This window comes from Cyclopterus lumpus, chromosome 23, assembly GCF_009769545.1.
Source record: "Cyclopterus lumpus isolate fCycLum1 chromosome 23, fCycLum1.pri, whole genome shotgun sequence".
In the NCBI taxonomy this organism is placed as follows: Eukaryota; Metazoa; Chordata; class Actinopteri; order Perciformes; family Cyclopteridae; genus Cyclopterus; species Cyclopterus lumpus.
In genome coordinates, this window is record NC_046988.1 from 6,129,241 (window position 1) to 6,151,208 (window position 21,968).

General features: G+C 42.0%; 1 protein-coding gene across 1 annotated transcript in view; it reads left to right on the plus strand.

The window, feature by feature from the left end:
• The window catches only part of tafa5a (TAFA chemokine like family member 5a), a 172,303-nt gene that overhangs the window by 89,301 nt on the left and 61,034 nt on the right, over window positions 1-21,968 (plus strand). The window contains exon 3 of the mRNA XM_034526825.1: window positions 19,418-19,545. Within this exon, the coding sequence (XP_034382716.1) occupies window positions 19,418-19,545 (128 nt within the window). The remainder of the gene's footprint in view (window positions 1-19,417; window positions 19,546-21,968) is intronic.

Genomic DNA, 21,968 nt, shown 5'->3' on the forward strand with positions numbered 1-21,968 from the left:
CGGTCCCGAATGGAACAACACTTTGTATGAACACTTACCGTGGATACAGCACTTTAAAGGCCAGGGCTGTTGAAATGGGTTGTGTATCCAAAATGGATTTTCATATTCTCTATTCTCAGACATTTCGGATACTACGGTGTGATTTTTTTAAACATATGAACCCGTGGTTTTATTTCAGGGAGTCCTGCCATTTGAAGGATTCAAGGATCATTTTCTTATCATATTGCAACCTAGTGTTGCGCAACAAAATGCAAATGTAGGCCATTTGCTTCACGAGAAAAGAAGAAACACAATTACAAAACAAACAAAAACAGTAAAAGCAACAAAAACAATCTGGGAAAAACTGTGCGACAACAATTCAACATCAGGAAAACAATGTGCGTCATCTTTGACTTTGTTTAAGCAGCAAGCAACATTGATGGAAACAAAGGTATGTGCACTCTGGTCCCACCAGAGTCCTCTGCTCTGTATCAAGTGGAGTCTCTCTAATGATGTGGGGACAACTTTCAACCCCCTGTTGCTGGGTTAACCTGAATGCTCTAGCAGATTGGGTGGTAGAATATAGCATTTGGTCCTCGTTGGGTTAGCTTTGCTTCCATCTTGGTTTCCTTCCCTTTTCCTCCTGGGCCGGCCTACTCTGCTTTAAGTGGCGTTTGGTCTGGCAGGTGAGCGGGGGCTCACTGTCCGCTCCCCACTAGTTAATCCAATCGCCACGCTTCCATGCGTCGTATGCCACGAGAAAAAAAAAACATTGAAAACTAACTGACATATTTCTCTGCAGCCATTCTGTACATTTTATACTTTGTGGTATGCGGGAGCCATTTTAAATATCAGGCCTGAGGTTGCTGGTTTTAATACTCGTCCTATCAGGGATCATTTTACAACTGGGATGTCAGGTGAATACAATTAACGATTTAACACCAGCGGTGTTCTTTTGTATCTTGAAGGGCAGGATTGAGAAACATAATTGCCATACAATTTAGCCAACTTTCCTTGAAATTGTAGTTGGTGCCACTTAATGAAAAAAACTCTGTTGGGAAGGCTGACAATGTTCTAGTCAATGGACTATTTAACTATATTAATTTCCGAATCTGGAAGTGGTAATGAATAATTTATGTCAATCACTAAAAACGAAGGCGTACAAAATAATCTAGAGGAGGCGATTACTGAAGAAAATGCGGTGCGATAGCCGGGTTATGTAAACACTGAACTTGATTGCTGGCTTTAAGGATTGGAATAATACCAATAATTTATGGAAAAATAGTTTATGGTTTGTTGAAAAGATAACACCAAACTGGATTTCTGGCTATAAAAGTGAAATAATTTAAACCTTATCTAAGTGTCAAAATACAGTGCATCCGGAAAGTATTCACAGCGCTTCACTTTTTCCACATTTGTTACTTTGGTGCCACCTTTTGAATTGCTGCCAAAGGTGCTTCAACAAAGTATTGAGCAAAGGCTGTGAATACTTATGTACATGTTGTGTTTTCGTTCTTTATTTTTAATAGTTTTCACTTTGTCATTATGGGTTGTTGTGTGTAGAATGTTGAGGAAAATAATTAATTTAATCCATTTTGGAATAAGGCTGTAACATAAAAAGTGAAGCGCTGTGAATACTTTCCGGATGCACTGTATAAGTGGGTTAGAAAACTGGCAGTACAGAAACTTCAATTGAGAGATATGTGGTACTTCTGCCACTTTCAGAATCACAGGGTCAAACTTGTAAGTCTGTTTGCTTCCATAGCAACTGCATTACATGAAAGAGCACACGCTTTTCGAGATGTTAATGCTAGAATTATACATGAAAGGTGTAACGTGAGGGAATGAGAGCAAGTTTAATATAATTAAAATAATGTTTTTCTCCACTCTAGTATTGATGCCTCTTTACTCTGGCTCTGAACACTCCACGCACCAAGCTTTAATGAACATTAATTGGGTTTAAATGTTCATACCCACAATGTATAAAAGGTGTGCAACATTCTTACTGAAAGTGAATGTGTAAAAAATATGTAATATTTCTGAATATATAAAAGGTATGAATGATAAACGTGTATTAAAAATGGTTCTTTAGTGCCAAAGAAATGCAACGTCAAAATAATAAAGAGCGGTAGAACATCGTTGCTTCCAGGATTCACATTCAGTCATTGCCCAAAGAAAAAATACCAAGTTGCATTGTGAAGTATGTCGTCCTTGCTATTTGTTGAGCACATATGCAAAAGTGGTTATCTTTCTAGTCGTTTAAAATTGTCCTCTGATTTTTGTATTTTTGCAATCAAATAAAGGAATGGCAAGCTATTAAATATGGTTGAAAAGGGAATCACACTCACAAATCAGCTGTCAACCTCAACAGCTACAAGACAGCACAGACAAAGTATTCACAAAGCCATGTGCAGTTAGAAAATGGATCAATAACTCTTACATCTGCTCCTATCTAACCATGCCTACCATCCTACAGCTACAAGTAACATTACCTGTAGAAAATGCTAAAGCATAAACACACACACACACACATGCCTATTCTTGTACTTATATCTTTATAAAGACCCACTTTTTCATTTTATATATCCTTGCCATACCCTTTTATCACCACTGCCTGCTTAATTTATGCTTCACATAACCTAATCCAAAAGACATTCAGTTTGAAGATCTGGAAATAAATAAAGATCCTCACAAAAATAAAAGTACAGCAACACACTTAAACAAAAAAATATGTATGTGTTATTACATAAAGTCCAGCTGTGCAGGAGGGAGCAAATGAGTCAGACAATTGCCCTTCCCCTTCATCATTGGCACTAATTACACTCATTAATATTAACGGCCTTATTTGCATACTGACTCCTATTAAAGAGCCACGTGTGCATGTTGGAGGTGGCGGAGAGGATAAAAAAACGGAGGTCGCAGAAACTAAAAACAAAAGAAGTTTATTCACGCAGGTGTGTATTTATTGAACACTGAACTGATGATCAAGGATCCACTCTTGGAAGCAAAATGAACCCGCTCGAATATTCTGTGTTGAGGGAAACTTTGATCAACAACAAGCCGTCGTGACAGTGCGGATCTGTGAGGACGGAGAGCCCGAGGGTCCGGGTCACTTTTATTTAACCTCCTATGTCTGACTAAAAGCTGTTTGCAGATGGTTATGAGATAGGAGACAAATGCATTGTTAGAGTTAAGGCTGAAGCTAATGAAGCTTGTGGAGCTTTATTTTTTCGAGACAAAATGGTGTGCGACGGTGAACACAATTGCTGGGGGAAGTAAACAGAATGAATATATATATATATATATATATATATATATATATATATATATTAAACATGCATACAAAAAGAAAGTTAAAGGTTAGCTCGCCCCGCAAGTAATAACTTCCAGCTCAAACTATGTTGCATGGATGGATAACTTAGTCAACTTAGTGGTCACAATACTCACCTGTGTGTTTGTGTCCCATGTGAAGTCAACGCAGACCTATTTTATGTTAAATTATGTAACAGAATTGCGTTGCTTACATAATCTAGCCAATACTTTTTGTTCTATCTTTTCGTGAACCTAATCAAGTTATATTGTTACCAAAACCCAACCAAGTAGTTCCCTATAAAAACGTCTTTGAAAATAAATTGACATGTGCAAAACTGACGCTTGAGGGGTACCTCGAGCATCGTAGTGTGAAGCATAAGGTTGTTGTTTTAAAAAAGATTGTGATCAAACATGAACATTATATATTAATATATTTAGAAAAACCGTTGCCATTCTGTAAGATGCTGATATGGAATCCAGCAGGAATGTACAGTTCACTGAGTGTGTGTGAGAGAGTTTGTGTCTGATTTGGCTACTTGTGCACGTGGATGTGCATAAAAAGGTGGGATTCCCGCGGGGGATGAGATCATCTCCAGAGACGGGACAAAGTCAATATGGAGAGTCACACAGAGCCCACAGGGAGCCGGCCACCAGAGGCCGGACGTATACCTACAGATGAAGATAGAGAGGGAAGGAGAATAGATTGTACTATGTGTGTGTGTGTGTGTGTGTGTGTGTGTGTGTGTGTGTGTGTGTGTGTGTGTGTGTATGTGAGTGAGAGAGAGAGAGAATACAAGGACGAGCAGGACAAAACATGGTACTACGGCATTTGAAGTATTCTTTTTTACCAAAAGAACTTCTGTTACCAGTTGGGAATAATATCATCACAGTATGATGATATTGAACAAATTATTACATGATGAAATACAGCGTTAGAGGGTAGGTGATAATAATGTGTATCTGTCCGTCAAGAAAAGATATCCATCTCAGAAGTTGTGATAAAAGTTGCACACTCTTAGGGAAAAAAAAAAAAAGAAAGAATGAAAAGAGGGAGTGAAGAGAGAGAGAGAGAGACACCAAGCCTCCCTTGTACCTACATTCTCCCATGGTGCCGAGTTGTTGGGCTGCCTTTAAATTTGTCCAGGGACAAAGCGGTACAAGGTATAATCCACCTGCCAGTCCCGTTCAGCATCAGCGGCACTCTGGCAGGAACATTCTGCCCCCCACTTAAACACAAAATACCATCAGTGCGGAACAGTAGAACCCATTCTCCTCTCCACTCTTTCTCCTCCTCCTCCTCCTCCTCCTCCTCCTCCTCCTCCTTACAAATGCATCACAGGGAAGCGACGTGGGTGGTGTTGTAGAGAGACAGGGGAAGGCGATAAACTCGGAGACGGGGGAAAACGGATAGAAAGACGCTTTCGACGCAGAGCGAATATTAGTGACAGCGGAAAAGAGATGAGCAAGGGGAGAAGATAAGACGCAGGGAAAGAAAAAGGAGTTTTTTTTTTTGTTTTTTGTGGGAGGGGGGGGGGGGTTGTTTTTTCAAAACCTTCCCCATCCTGCTCGCTTGCAGGGTGGCCCCAGGAGAGAGTTGAGATTGATCGGTTCATTTGGTTTGGAAAAGTGGATCTCTCCCCCCCCCCCCCCCCACACCAAAAAAAAAACGTGTTTCCTTCCAAACCAAATGACAAATGAGGCTATCGATTTGTTGTTTACAATCCGGGGTGCACAATGCCCCCCCCCACATGATGGACCTCATAATGGCTGGATCTCCTAGCTTTACCATTGGCCCTAGGCACTAACTGACAGCTCTCCAGGCCTCAGAACGCCCATCACAAGTACTCTATGTGGAGCGCTGTTGTTATGTCGAGCACTCACACACTCGGCTCCACGCACAATGACAAACAAAAGGGGATTGTGATGGAAACTTCCCTCGTGAGAAATAGGTCTAGAAAGAGGAGCGGCGCTAGAACGCCGTCGGTAATGGCCCCTCTTCTTCTTGCTCTACGCTCAGAAACCAAATGAACTAGGCTCCTTGAACACAAGGAAGATGCCAGGATCACAACATCCTCAATGTCTGCCGGTCCGCTGTGTCCAAACACAGACGGCGGATGTACTGTAAAGGTGTCAGGCGGTGGAGCCACAGGCAGACTTCCTGTGCCGAGCCTCACAACAAGCCGCAGGTTATTGTTTCCCTGACCTTTTGGTATTGATCCTCATTGATCCTTCAAATGTCGAGGTTAAAAACTCAGAGCCTCCGCCACACTTACTAAATACAGCGCCCACACACACACACACACATGCAAGACAAATAAAACACACACACACACACACCCACACACATGCACAGAGAGGGAACATGAGAGAGACTGTTTTTCAACCTAAATTAATTGTTCAAATGTAATTATAAGACAACATTAGTGTGTGTCGAGTACGAGTACATCTAATTATTATAGTTATTGGTGTACCGCATGATGTCTGCGGGTTCGAAATAATTCATAAGCCTCATAATCATCAGTCTATTCTTCTGTGTCTTCATAACACTGTTCATTACCATCAATGGGCGCCTGCGAAGGGGATTACTTTATTGTCCGTTTTACACAAGACTGTGTGAAATGGTCCTGTTTTGTGTTCCTCCCACCTACACAACACACACACACACACACACACACACACACACAACCTCGCTTCATTTGTATGTGGGTCTCTCAATAGGGTATCTTATGGAGCTAATATTCAGAAAATGCAAATGAATGGACTCAAACTATTGAAATGATGTTGATTTCATTTGGGAGATCACAGCACAGATGTGGTGGTGACATAAGTGTTCTTACTTTAGTAAAAGTACAGCAATGTGAAAACTACTCCATTGCAAGTCAAGCGTTCACATTTTGACTTAAAAGTAAGGAATTTTCATCAAAATGTACTTAAATTACCAAAGATTAGTATTATATCCGCAGAAAAATAGCCCTGATGAATTATGATATATGACATTATGAAATCACTATTACTGATTGGTCAGTGTGTCATTACATGTTACCGCTGTAGCTGGTTGAGGTGGAAATGATTTCAACTGTTTTAACGTAGCTTGGCCCATAAAAGTGATTACTGTAAAATACATATGCCTCAATATGTTACTGTAACTCATTAAATGTTACTTCTAACTGGACGATATGAAGAAAATGGAATATAACTTTTTTTTCACCAAATACCTCAACATCGATACTGTAGGGTTGAGCATTGGTGCTTTCACAAAAATATGTACAAAATAAGATTTTTTTATAAATAATCTTCATAATATGGATGTAATGACCTAGTCAGAAAATGACATCACATATATATATAAATGGCCTAGCCTGACAAATCCTTTTGGCTCGACTCCACACAAGCAACATTACCTGCAGCACAAAGACAATAACGCTCCGTATGAGGTAAACAAAAATGCATCAAAATCGGGAGAGAGGAAAAGTTCCAAAGTTAATCTAAACTTGCCAGTTTGATACATAAAAAAAAAAAAAAAACGGAAGAAAAAAAGAGATCGAATCCAGAGCAAAGGCAGATTGGTCAGATTTTGATCTGTAACTCAGCACTTTTCTGGCAAGGAGTGAGGCTGAGGGTGTGGCGGCGTTGGGGGGGGGGGGGGGGGGGGGGGGGGGGGGGGGGGGGGGGGGGGGGTTGAGAACTAGATTGCTTCCTGATGCGGCTGCCATGACAGTATGGGAGGAAATGACATCAGACATCACTGGAGAGGCGCGGCGATTAGGCAGCGAAGAAGAGAGGAGCGGGGGAGAGCCAGGAAAGGGACACGTTGGGGGAGGTGGAGGACGGATACGGAGCTCGGCCAAGCGGTACTCTAAATACATAACTAATGTTCCTTGCGGTGCAACTAGAGTCCCGGCTCATTTATTGTCTCAATAAAGCTCGTCTGACGGCCTCTGCATCGGTTATCAGTCACAGAACCGTCTTAACTGGGTCAAGACCGCTGGGGTGGGGGGTGTGGGGGATGGGGGGGGTCAGCTCTCCCTCTCTCTCCCTCTCTCATCCCTCTCTCTTTCTCTCTCTCTCTTCCGAGCTGCGGTGGTGGCAGAAAGCACAGCTGGGGCCCTGGTATCGCTCACGCTTAATGGAGAGAGGTCTTGGAAATTCAGAGCACCAGGACAGATATATATTCGGAGCGTTTATCCTTTGAAATGCACACACGCGTGCACAATAAAGGACACCTGGCGCACGCTGGATGTGCCACACGTTGGGTCATTGTCAACTTCGAAACTTTCTTAATATGTATTTTCATAGTTGGCTCAATATTCGATGTTGTTGTACGTTCCGAGTGACGAGTTACGAGTCACTTTAATGGCGAATAAACGATGTTCCTTCACAGGTCCTTGAAGGCTGCTCTTTCTCATATGAAAACACCTGTAAGTCCTTTCCTTTCTTGACCTTTCCCCGACGAGCATCTGTTGGAATAAATAAAAAAAACAGGCAAAGGGGAGGAAAAAAAAAAAGGTGCGATTTTAAAAGTACTGTGAATGAAAAAGCCTGATTAGTCTTTGGTATTAGAGGAAGAAAAGGGTCTTAAAAAATGAAAGAAACGGTACACTCAAAGGCAGCCATAAATCAAACAATATCTAGAGTACTGTTGAAAATGTATTATTTTTACACACAGTCAGTTTGGGATAATGAAAGATAATACGTGGTCCTTTTGAAAATACAACTACCAATACTACTATTTACCTACCATTTAACTACAAGTACATTCAAAGGTGCATGTGTTACTTACCAATAAGCAATATTTTCAGCAAAGGAAAATGGAAAATGTTCTCTATAAAAAAAAAAGACTATATCCAAACAGTGGTTTATGATGTAAACAGCACTTTAATACAAAAATGCAATAAATAAAGTTCAAGAGGAGCAAACCAGTGCAGCAACAATCTTTTTATTACTCACTACATTACCTTCTGCATGATGAGCTTTTGTTCAGCTATGTTCCTGATGATATTTAGATTCATTGCTGCTCCTGTTATTTTCCCAAATCAAATTATTATGTGCCCGAACTTCTTTAAAATTAAAAAAAAAAAAACTAATCTAACCAAGATGGGGAAGTGTTTTGACTCAAAACATCACATATGCCATTACTGTTTTATTTTTATTTCTTGCTCTAATTATTAAATTACCATACAGCGTAGCAGGCTGAATAGTAAATGTGTTCTAGTGGCAAAGAGAGAACCTGAAGGCACGGAACGTCACGGAGCCTCTCTGCAGCTCGTCCCCGCTCACACTGCCCAGCCTGCAGTCCACGAGCTTCAAGGCAGAGTGAGAAGCTTGAAACAATGTGTGGGATGATCTATAATACATATGTGTTATGAATATTTGACACACTGAATCGTTTTTTTTGGCATCTCAGACTCAGACAGATTTGTGTGAGTGATCGGATGCCAGTACTCAGATGATCCCTCAAAAGGTATGACCCTTAAAGGCACACTGTGCAGGAATTGTTGTAAACCGTTTCTGGACACATGTATTCAGAGTTGACCCCCCCCCCCCCCCCCCCCCCCCCCCCCCCCCCTCCCCCTCCACCCGGCTCACACACCCTCACTCTGCCCGGTGTTCCCCGTGCAGCATCACATACGGCAGCGGAGGTGAAAGCCGAACCCCGCAGGTTCACTCTCCTTTTGGATCGGGCTCCGTCTGCTTGGCATTTTTTTGCCTTCGCTTATATTTGCATTTCTCTTTTTTACCCGGGCACTGTGTCCGCCATCTTTGTAGGTTCCCTCTTGGATGCGTGCTCGCGCATGCATGAGGCCGACACACTTATTGCCCAAAAGGCTGACGGCCAGAAACGTCCCGCGCACTGAAGAACTGTGAAGAAAATAAGAAAACAGGCAGAAGGCGATAAGCGTCACCATGACCACTCTTGTTGGTCACGATTGAATCGTGATGATTGAGAGGGATTATTTGTGTTAGTGTGTGAGTCCATGCATTGTTTTCTAGGACAATCATGCATTGGATACTATGTACACATTATTACAGGGGAGGGGGTTCTTATAATAGGGAAGGCTCGTGGATGCATTCTTCTTGCTGAAGAGAGGGTTGTCTTTTTTTTAAAGCAGAGAAGGGTCTTTTAGCTTTTCCTCCCCTGAAAATAGAAGTTTATCTTCATTCTGCATGATTCACGCAGTTGTTCTGCCATATGCAGAAGACAAAACATTTTGGGGGGGGGGGGGTTTCCCCATCACAGTAAATTAGCTAATTTCCGTCAATACATTTGGATATTTCTGTTTATTCGGTCTACCAAAGGAAGAAGATAAAAAAGACAAGTTGAGGGGCATTAGAATATTCATCATTTTCTAAAGGTTTTGATTAGATTACACCATCTGCTTTTTTTTGTGTCCTTGCCTCATTAAGTTATTATTGTGACACAATATGTACCAACTCAGTGCTATAATATTAGATATCAGGGGGAGAGTGCGGCACTTGTTTCTCAAAGTCATACTACAAGGGCCTTGCTTTTTGAACAAATTAAAATATTTATATTTTGTATTTACCTTTCAGTACAGAGGTTGTTGTTTCTTTTGTAAACTCCTATATCTGCGTATGCTCCATTAACAGTCATGCATGGACGTGGATGCATAAACAGGGACACATTCACTGCTGAGTAGTCACAAAAAACAAATGACCCGAAAATAATAAGCACTAACCAGAGTCAAGTGAAACCGAATAGTCCTTTATAAGCTGCCTTACACATAACGGCAATGATTATGCTCTTATCTGCTTTGGGAACTGTACTGAGTTGAATTATCATTCATGCTGTACTGCTGTTTTGCTTAATGGAATTTGTTTAGCAGGCTTTGTAAGGGAGCAAACAGGGAATACGCAGATTTATGGGGAGCTCTGCCAAGTAAAAGGTTATGCATAATTTAAAGCAGATTAGTTTGAATGTAGAGGTCAATAAGGCTAAATAGACAAGAATCATCAACATCCAGAAAGGAAAAGGGGTGTCTTGAGGGTCCGGCCGTCCACCAGCTGTACAGACTCTTTATTAACAGACCCTAAAGCTCGCTCCCATGCATCCAGGAGCATGCATTGGCTTATATTAACACACACGCACACACACACGCACACACTTTACTCTCATACATCAGTGCACACATGAGCAGTTAACCACAGGAATACTATAGGAACTAATGTCGGTGTGTTTATTTCTGTTTGCAGCCAGAAGGCGTTGTTCTACTTTAATCCGAGTATGTCACCGTGTCATTTATCATCAACTTCAACGTAGTCAACGCCATTACTGTCGGCCACGTCGCGATCGCAACTGTCATCATAACGCATCATTACAGCAGGCGTGCCATCACGCTGCCGTGCGTGTGCATTTGTCAAATGTCGCCGCTCCCTGCTTCGTTCACGGCTTGTTTACTCAGCTGCTGATAATGGCAGTATAAGCAAACAGTGTTTTTCGTCGTCGTCGTTGTTGTTGTTGTTGTTGTTTTGCTGCTTATATTTAAGTTGCTTCTGTCAGATGGCAGTTCAGTCTCTGCACATCGCGCAAAGCAGTGAGGTTGAGGTAGAAACAACAAACTGAAGACAGAGTTGATATGGTGGCGGGCCATCGTAATCAGAATGGAATTGTTTATTTGCTGAGGAATTTGACAATAAAGATATATTATCAACAATAAACAAACAGATAACAGCCAAATTTTTGCATTTTGTGCATTTTTTTACCCAAAACCTAAATGTTGTGCCTGTATGACTGCGAGTGATGTATGTATGTGTGTCTGCGTGTGAGCACCTCGGTATCGATGGATGTCTGCTTTGTGCATATCTGTTGACAGGTCATCTTGTACCTTATGGAAACCATGTGTCTGATCCCTCTAACTTTCTTATTTTTGTTTCCCTAAACTAAAACATGCATCAACTTTTCTGTACAGTAGTTGTGAGCAGGTAAATGTGTGTCTTCAAGCATGCCTCCCGGTGCCAGCGGTCTACCATTCACTGCCGGTGTGCCGGTGTCTCTGTAGACACCGGTGTGAAATGATCTCTTTCCCACAGACTCCTGTTCGCGTTGACATTTCCTCCTCTGGCTCTCCTTCTTTGTGTGCGTGCGTCTGGTGGACACACACGTGCATGCGTGTGCGTACGTCCACAAATCTGCTGTTGGCGTTCAGCTGTGAGGAAATGTCAGAGCACATCTGCGAATGAACGATATCAGCGGTACCTTGTGGCCTGTACACACACACACACACACACACACACACACGGGCACGCACACACATGCACACACACAGAAGAAAGACAAGCCCAGAGCAATGGCACGCCACGAAACCTGCCAGTTGTGCACCACAGTAACACCTAGCGTAAATAGTATGCAGAAATAGGGGCATTGTCACTGGAAGCAGCCATGTGGCAAATGGACTTCAGTGTAGTGTTTTGGACACAAAGGGATTGTTCCATGAGTCTCGGTCTTTTCATAATAATGATCAATATATTTATCAATCTGTGTATATCAAAAATATATTAGAATTGGAAGTCAGAATTATCAAATGGGTCACTCGACCCTTTACTTCAAAGTATGTGAACGAAGATGTGTTCTATGGGTACCGAGGAGTCTCCCCTTTGCAGGCATGTCCACTTTATGCTAATCCTATGCAGTGTGGGGGCAAAAAAAATGCTTATTTTATTATTTGTGCCTGTTTTAACACGGCGTATTTGAATATGTCTGCATACTGGAGTCCGTAAACAGTCTTGGAATTGCATAAATTGGCTATGACTGGAGGGCTGAGACTCATGTGGATCTAATGAGCCCAAATGTATTCCTATGTGATGATGTTAGTCCCCATTACTGTAGAAAATGACCTGTTGTGACAATCACAGCCTTAGAAAACATTACAGTCACAAACAAGAGACCTAGACAATTAGCGGGTGTCTGAGAAGTTTCCAAAACAGAAGTGTAAGTTATATACCATGGTGTTATAAATGATATCTAACCCAAAAAACATTGCTGCAGCAATTTAAGAGACACAATGCAGCATGGCAATGACCGTTAAATACTTCCATCAGAATGTTCTATGCCCTCATACACTATTCCACTATTCATAAACATTTTTGAATTCTGATCCATGACTAACTTGTATAACTTCATATCAAAGTAGTCTCCAGGTTCCCAGCTTGAGCTTCAGATAATGTATACATCCCCCCCCCCCCCTGTTTGCCACATAGCCTTGCAAAAAAAGGAGTTAACAATTAGGATACAACTTGGTAATTAGGGAGCTTTAGAGGTGCCGATTGGCAAATGTTCTACCTTTGGACAGAGCATTGCTCGCTTGTTTCCTGTTCCCAGTGTTTATGCCAAGACTTAGTTCCTCCTGTGACTACTTGCTAATCTATCAATTTATTCTCTGGAAGAATGTGAACCTTTCCTTTAAAGAATTGGATCCAGTGCCACCATCAGGAGCAATAGCCTGAAACAGTCGTCTAGATGGAATAAGGCAAACTGGATGAGACACATTTTAGCATTTTCATTGGACAAGGATGAAGGAAGGAAGATAGGAAGGAAGTAAGGAACAAAGAGAGGGAAATACAGAGAGCCAAATAGGGAGCTCTATTTCTTCTTTTTTTGCGGAAGATCTGGGCAGTGAAAATCCAAATAAAAGCTTTTTCGTTATTCATTCAGAAAGGTTTAAAATAGCCTAGATGCAGGAATGAGGCATTAATAAATGTACTCTCCTGTGTTCATACCATAGATGTGATATGCACGTTGGTGAAAAGATGATTAGGGGACAACACTAGAGACCCACACACAGGCGTACATGCATATGCAATGACACAGGGCCGAGGTCTGGAAATGTCTGTCAGCATGCCATCTCATTATTTCTGCCTCTTAAAGTTTCATGAGTTCAGAGGAGCTATTTGGGACGCAAATTCACTTCCGGAAAAGGAACGAGGCACGGGCAAGAAAAAGAGAGGTGGAGAAAGAAGATACAGAGGAGGTGCAGACGAGATGAAGAGGGGAAGGGAAAGAATGGAAATGGAGGGCAGACATGAAAGTGCGGAAGGAAAAGATGTTAATAGTTGTTGTGAGGGAGGGGAAGTGAAAATTAGCTGAGATGAGCTGAGAGCGGAGGGGATAGAGAGCTGGTGGCTAATTACAAAGCACAGGGATTTATTTCTTTGCATTCTGGTTTTCTGCTCTCACATTCCCCTGAGCCGGCTCCTAATTCCTGCCAGGCGTGATTCGGGTTTTAGGGAACGTCTTCCGACCACGGCCAGATAGTACAGTTAATTATCCAGATAGATCCACTGTAAAAGGAGACATGGGAGGGGATTCCCGGGATGAAAGAAAATCTTTGATTCCTCGTGGCACTCAGTTGAGCTTTTTCCAGCTGCCTTTTGTTTGACTTCTTTTGCGTGACATGTCCGCAAAGAGATTATTCTGTGTGTCTCTGTGTGTGTGTGTGGGGGGGGGGTCATATGCACGGTGGTTGCACATTGTGTGTGTGTGTTACTTAGCTGGCATCCTTATTCCCACCAATTTAAATGAAGTGCCATGCAAAATAAAAGCAGCGACAAATAGAGGGCAAGAGTGCTTTTTGTGTGTGTAGGAGTGTGCTGCAGGGAAATGTGCACGCTTGAAGTAAGAAGAACGACACGGGGAGAACATTCATAACGCAGTGAATTTGTTAAAAGGCCATTTGACTCGCCATAACTGTGTGGTGGGGAGGCCAGAGAGGCGAAATGTGAACGTTTTTTTTTAGGGCTTTTAAAAAAAAATTTTTTAAAGCGTAGTCCTACCATACAGTATGTGTCCGACATCTGCTGCCCTTCACACACTGCTGACTCTGCGACCTGCCAAGGCCATATCTGATCTGTACACTTTGTAATTATCTTAGCACTTCCTCTTATCTAAGCACCATCTCTTGAAGAGTGCTGCGCTGCATTTATTACACCAGATCTGATCTGTCTACTTTCTCTCTTTCTCGTCTAATGTTCTTACTATCTTCCTACCTGCAATGTGTGCAAACACACACACACAGACACACACACACACATACATCTTGTTCCTGCCATCTCAGGCCTGGCATGGTATTAGACAGAATTTATTGGGCCAAGATGCTGGCTGTTGACATGAGTGTCATCTACCATTTGCTGGGAAGATAAGTGTCCCGTGGAGGGTGTAATAATGTTCTCTCCCCTCTCCGCCTTATCTCCTGCTGATGAAACCACGACCAATACCTTCCCACACTCAACCTGTATGTGTGTTTATTTTCATCCACGCCTGCCTGCGCTCACCGGTGTGTTAGCGTTCGTCTGCCTGCATGTGTGGGTGCGTATTTAAGGGATGTTTTTTCTTCCACATTGACCTTGAATCTTTTAAGTTTCAAGACAAGCCTCCGCCCTCCCACCGGCTCAGAGGCGATATGGTCTGATGGTAACAGATAGTGCCACTATCTAGAAGATGTTGCTGGGAGATGAGTTGAGCTGGTGATAAAAATCCGAATGGGAGGAATAAGGGCTGTGCCTTAACCGGTCTGAATGGTTTCCGATTGCTCGTATGGTAAATCACAGTAATTGGACCGGTCACCTGTTCGCAAAAAAAGTCCACAATTGTTTGCATTTTTACTCCCACTATCTGGCTATAAGGTCCAAAGCATGGGAGACAAACATACCATTGATACAGTGTACAGAGGAAATGGTGAGAATAATTCCGTTCGTAATCTTGCAACAAATAGTAGCTTTAAAATCTGTTTAAGCGTATAACCATTTTTTTTATGTATGTATGTTATACAAAATGGTTATTAACTTGACCCTAAGAACCACCATAGCTGAATATTAAACCTTCACGCTGCCAAAAAAAGCTTTAGACACATTTATTGTTGGCCTCTTGTGAGCATCGCAACAAGCCGTCAATAACCAATCGTCATCTGATACAGTTGTTATGTCTAACATGTCAGCAAACCGTTTCCTATTAACACGTCAAGCAGATATGGAGCCACGTTAGCATTCCCGTAGAGCTGTGCTCTCGGACACCCGACAGATGTCCAACATCTCCTCTCTTGGCTCTGTTTTTCACCAACTTCAGAGGAAACTATGTGGCTCTTAAGCTTCTAAAGGCTCCACTATGTTCGCCAGCTAATCGCTAACTTTATTGACCGCTGTTCAGTGCACAGTGTGTTGATAAAAAAACAGCAACCGGAAATGACAATGTCAAGAGTGGTGACAAGTTGCTTCGCTAAAAATACCAAAACAAAAAAGGTGAACGCTGCTAAAATTTTGCTCACGGGGTTAACTGTGAAATCACTATGTGGAATCCTTCATCCTTTGACCAGTTAGGTCTCCACCACATTGACCTGATGCCTCTTTTATCATGGACTTGTAGATGTAGACAACAATAATGTACAATAGTTGTAATCATAGTAGAACTGTGGATTAGTTGCGTTCAAGCTAAAACAGACAGACGGTTACCAAGTAAAAGATTAAGACCTGAGTCCTCACCAATAAAGCCGTTTTACTTCTAACACACATGCCGAGTGGAGCACACACACATGATAGCATTCATTCCCTCGTTACGATTATTTACCTGGCGCCGCAATACATCTTCATCAGCTGAGGGTCACCCCGCTGGATGGTAATTTAGAAGCGAAACAAAAGTGGTTAGTGAATAGTGAAGTGACCTTGCTGACAATGTGATGAATTCACAGTAATGGATTAAATAAGAAAAGGAAGGTAAAAAAAAACAAAAAAAAAACAACCTCTTGACAAAACTCGAGCTATTACAGCTTGCTGGTTGTTTTCCCTTTCACCTCGACGAATGGCGTGTTTTCAATAGACGAATGGCGTGTTTTCAATATGTCCTCTAATTTTCTCTTCTGCTTTCTTGCTTCCCTTCTTCTCTTTCCACAAAGCCGGCTTTGCATCATCTTCCCCACACGACTCTCGCTGCTGCCGAGGTACAGCTGGCTGTCGATGCAGATTGAGAACACTTTTCTCGTCCTTCACATTTACATAAAATGGAAATGTGTCTTCGGCACCGGCAAACGTCCCACAACACAACAGCACAAACCTCACAAAAGATGGATTTTCAAATAATAATAAATAAGTATGTGATTAAATGTTGAAAAGGAAATAGGTTCTTTAAAAGGGAAAAGATGAGGGCCAGGGGAGTCATGTCGTGCCTGGGGGTGGGGGGGGGGGGATTGGTACGGCAGTCAGAGCCTGTCTCAGCAACACCTGTTCTATCTATATTACATCTGTATTGTGGACAGCTCTTTGTGACCTTTGGGGTCTCAGAAAGATGACGATTTCTTGCCAGTTGGAGGCTCCGTTGATGTCCTGCTGGACACCACGCTTTTCGTAGTGGTCTCCAATAGCCACACTTGAATGTAGAGTGAGACAGTGGCGAGACTCAATTGTTCCAAATGAGGACACCTGCGCACATTTTCGGACAACCTTCGTTTTCTCGCGAATCGGCTGCACACATGAAAAGCGACGAAAGTTGTATCGGGAATGAAAAAAAGTGAGCTTGGGAGAGAATTCTTGGTGTTATTTTTGCACCTGCCCACTTGGCCTGTAGCTCCACGAAGTGGAAACTGTCGGTTTGGAAGAGTTACAAACATGGTCAACTTTGGTATTCCAATGTTAGAAAGGTTGCGAGGGGGGCGGGGTTCAGGCAGCATTACGAACTCTTTACTTCTTTAACTCAGGGGCGTGTAACAAACACCATAATCCAAAGGACCAGATAGGGGCTGACATACACAACGGATAAATGCTTATTATTTTATTATTATTATTTACCAGAAATGGACAGCCGACGCTTGGCTTAACCGGTAAACCGGATGGATTTCACAGCAATAACAGGTGGCATCTGTTAAGAACTGGCTATAATGAGAGCTAGAGGAAATAAAATACTGCTGACAGCACTAAATCGTTTTCAGATTTTGTATCTATTTGAGATTGCATTCTTTTTCGCAAGTGTCACTTTGTCCCTGAAGTGAAAATATTCAAGTCACACATGTTAGATTGGGTTTTTTTGCAGCTAGCCTTGAGGCGATCTACAATAGAGCCAAGTAGCATGTCAGCAAAATGCACTCAACAAAAATAATGCGTTACATTGGTGTCAATTTCCAGCTCCCTCTTTACTGTGCTGACACAGTGTTTATAGTACTTTCAATATTTAATAAAGTACTGCTTCATAAGGTATACATATTTCATGAATTGATTGATATATAGATATTGTTTATGGTGAACAGGCATTAGCATTTGGTACAGCGTTCACTGATGATCTACATTTGAGGTTATGACAGCTACTGAAGGTGCCCTGAAAGCAAATTTATAGATATGGAAACGGAGCACAATTCCTATGTGCTTTATACAGAGCCAGGGTCCCATAGACGCGATGGCAAAGACAATATGATGTATGTGTGCCCTGTAATTCATTCTGGTTTCCACTGTTATCCATTAGAGAATGCCATTTCCCATCCATAAATGCATAGGGATACACACATAAATGTATGTATCTCTCTTTCTTTATCTTGCCCATATTCTGTAATGGTCAAGAATGTTATCTAGCACCTAGATATGCTTGTTCTTTACTTTGTCTTCACCCTTCCTCTCTTTCCTTATCTCCGTTCATCTCTTTTCTGTTTCATCTTCCTGATACACATACTCAGGTGGTCATGTGTTTTTATATTGGGAGCCAACCTCAGACACAAGGCAGCGATTAGACACCTTTTCTGGAGGGGGGGTGGGGGGGGTGGGATCTTTGTACACCAAGAAGCACTGGAAGGATTGTTCTACATATTTTACTTTGCGCCTTTATTCTCTCCGTTTGTCTAGTGCTCATATGTTATTATAGAGGCACACATTTAATGTAAATGTGTGATCCTTTGACGTCTTTTTTTTTCTTCTTTTTTTTTAATGCTCATTGATGATTCATTGTACCCCATTTCCTCTCACAGCAGAAATACATTATGTCAGATTTTCTTTCAGTAGTTGGCTGCTCTTTCTATGGAGGGTACTGGAAGTATTGCAAATATATCTTAGTAGGACTATATGATTCCACCAACATGTATTTTTTTTTCATCTCATGTTCGGCAGAATCAAAAAGCTTACTGTTTAGCATAAAGAAAAAAAAAAGAAAAAGGAAAAAAATCCAGATATATTTAGCTTGGTGAGCATTCCCAAGTGGCAGAAAAGAGGTATTTCGTTGTCCTTGCACTAGCAGTAACTACTGATTTGTTCAAATGCTTTTTCAGTGGGGCACGGATCTATAAGAACAGAGCAAAGCACAAACTACAAGGTACAGATTATCCAACATAATAATCCCAAATAAATGTGTTGTATCGTAAGATTGCGTTGCAGCTGCAACATCACATTTCTCAAACTGAAATTGTTGTTGCCGTTATGTCTCAGTCTATGAGTGAAGCCTACAGTACAAATAATGACAATAAGATTAAGCCGGGGCCTGTTCGAGGACGTGTAGGAACTGAAATACAGCAGACAAGCTTCGTACTGAAAAGGTACAAATTACAACGAAGCCTTTTGGAATGCATTAAATGTCAGATCTTTAAATCTGTAAATGTAAAAGGATTATTTTGTGTTCCTTGTGATAGAAGCAAGGACATATTTCATCCAGTTTAAAATGTTGCAGAATGCAAGAAGGGCTGTAAAATTGCAAAAAAAATCATTTGTGATGTTTGATTTTATTTACCTGAATGATCGCAGCCTTCTCCATCGCTCTCCATCTGCCTGATTCTCTCCATCTTTCCCTCATCTTTCAATGTCACCCCCTGCTCCCATATCTCTCAATTGTCTCTTTACTTCATTGCTCTTCATCTACCTGCATTCCTCATCTCTCTTCCAATCTGCCACTCTACATCTCTCCATCTTTGTTCACTCCATTTAAATGTATTTTCGACATTTTTCTCAAATTGCTCCTTTTCCATCATTTTCCATCGTGTTAAATCTTCACTCATATCTGTCTTGCTCCATCTGTCGTCCCCCAACCCACTCTCTCTATTTTAATCGTTACATCTCTGCATCCACCTCCCTCGCTTCTCTTCGTCTGTTTATTCCTGCTATTTTTCTCACCTTTCTAATCGCTCTTTCTCTCTTTTCCTGTTTTTCTCTGCAGCTGGTATTGTTCGGAAAAAGCAGTGGTGTGAGATGGTGCCATGTTTGGAGGACGAAGGCTGTGACCTGTTAGTCAATAAATCTGGCTGGACTTGTACACAGCCCGGAGGCCGAGTCAAAACCACCACGGTGAGTTCCCTTCGAGCCCCCCCAGGTTCCACAAACCACTATCAAACCAGTAGGTGTGTGTGTGGACCTACTGCACCAGTGGCTCTGAGAACAACGTGACAGCGAGGGTTGAAAAGAATGTATTTGCATAGAAAATCAATTGTGGTGTAAATCAAAAACTGAGGACAAACGTAATGTTGTTTCTTATACTGATTGAACAGTTTTGCTTGCCAAACGTTCCTGTTTAGAAGCCATTGTCACAAACTAAATCATTTTACAGAACAATAAACACGTTTGAGTATTGAGTCCCATAAAACGATCTCATCTGCAGGCATTTAGTATAAAAGCTTACTTTAATGTGCTGTTTTCGGGCTACTGATTGTGTGGATAATTGTGTGGTGGTGTTTGGGTTGTGATGGTTTTCTTTACAACATTTTCATCCTCAAACCGAGAAACTGCAAAATGTCGGGAAATGAAACAAGTTTCAAGATATAGGCGCTAAAATAGTTACATGTTCTGCATTTGCTGTTCGTTGTTTATTGTTTTTCCAAACTGGCGAGATGACGTACCCTTTTGATAGATGAAAGAAACACACGTTGCATTTTTACAATTAAATATATAAAATCAGAAGCAATTTAAAATCAATTTAAATTAATTAAATCAATAAACTCGTGGCTTTTGCTGCTACAGCCTCGCTTGGTCCTGTGTGACCAGTAGCTTATGGTGGCTCGTGCTACCTCATGCTAGCAATATTTAAATAGATCTTGCTGCGCTGACATCACTGAGTAATGTTCCTGGCTACTGATTATCACTTTTTTAAGTTGATTTGGCCTCGCCTACTTACATATAGCAGAGAAGAAAACAAAGCAAATTAGCCTACATTTGGATTAATGTTCCGAAAGGTCCTATATTCACTCCTCTTTTGACTGTTTTGGTCCCCGCAGATCACTAGCTTGAAGCAAACATTTCTGTCTGCTGTTTTTTGTGGGTCGTAAACATGAAACGCTAACATTCTCCATTGAACTGAAGGGAATTCGGTCAGTAAGTGTACCGCCGTACACACAGTCATTTGACCCACTGGTCGCATGAAAGCATTGCAGCTCTAAACAACCTCCTCGGGAGATTCTTGGATAACATAAAAAAAAATTGAATGTTCATTCTTTTTGATTGCACACTTTGAGCATCATCTGCAACTGTTGCCATATCACTGCACTTTGGAACAGCTTGCACGTTGTCGGGTCACAACTCCATTGCAAATAGCCTGAAAATCAGTGAAGCATTCACTTCGAAATGCCTTGAAAATGTTCCTCTCCCGCCCTCCTCGTCTTCCGCTCGTCTCCGCAAACTGTACGCGGTTTGTTTACTTCCTCGTCACCCGCAATTAGCTTGAATTAGAGACGTTCGTAATGTTAATGACGGCAGCAGATGGGGAACCACCACTTGTATTTGCTAAGATGCCGCCCAGTCATTCAACCGCCCGTCCTTCAAATCCTCCTCCACCACTTCACCCACAAACTCACACAAACACACACACACACACACGCGCACACACACACACACACACACACACACACACACACACACACACACACACACTCACAGGCCTTACATCCTTCCACTGCTCTACAAGAAACGAAGACCCTGTTGCTCTTCAGCCTGTGTGCGCCATCTTGACAGAAGCAATTAAAGAAGTCTCCATTAAGAAACATGTTACACAACACACACACACACATACACACGCGAACACACGCAACACGGCTGCCCTATCTGTGAATGTCAATGGGTGAACTCTGAGGACCGGTGGGGCATCGTTAATGCATCTGTCATAATTTAGTCATCGGCTGACTAACTTGTTTATGCCTTCCTGCTTAAAGACAAACACATGCGTGCACGCAAACACGTAAGCAGACACACACCCTAAATGCTGAACCCAGATGATACGGTTTGTTGTCATAGCTGCTGCCTCTGTGCTCGTACCGTGAGATGAGCCTCTCAGCGGACACAAACCTGAATATACCTGGTTGTGGTGACTGAGATGACAGCCATGACATGTTCCACCTAGAATGTAATGTGTTATCTAGGCAGACAGATACCCCCTCCAAACACACACACACACACACACACACACACACACACACACACTCATAGGCAACATATAGCTGGATCCATGTGTTATGTTTGACAGATTTAAGAGCTAGTGTCTGTGGGGGTTGCGTATGCACATGCGGTCACTGTTTGATTTGAGACTAATAGATGCGATGCATGTGCATTCTTATGTGTATGTTAACATGCTCCTAGTGTTTTATATTCAGAGTTATGGATATGTGTCCCTGCTTTCAAAGTGTGGCTCTGTAAGGCCTCGGCCTCAAGCATATTTCATATCCCGACGTCAGTCAATGTGCCTCTCATCGCATTATGCTGACAATATCTGAGACGTGACAGGT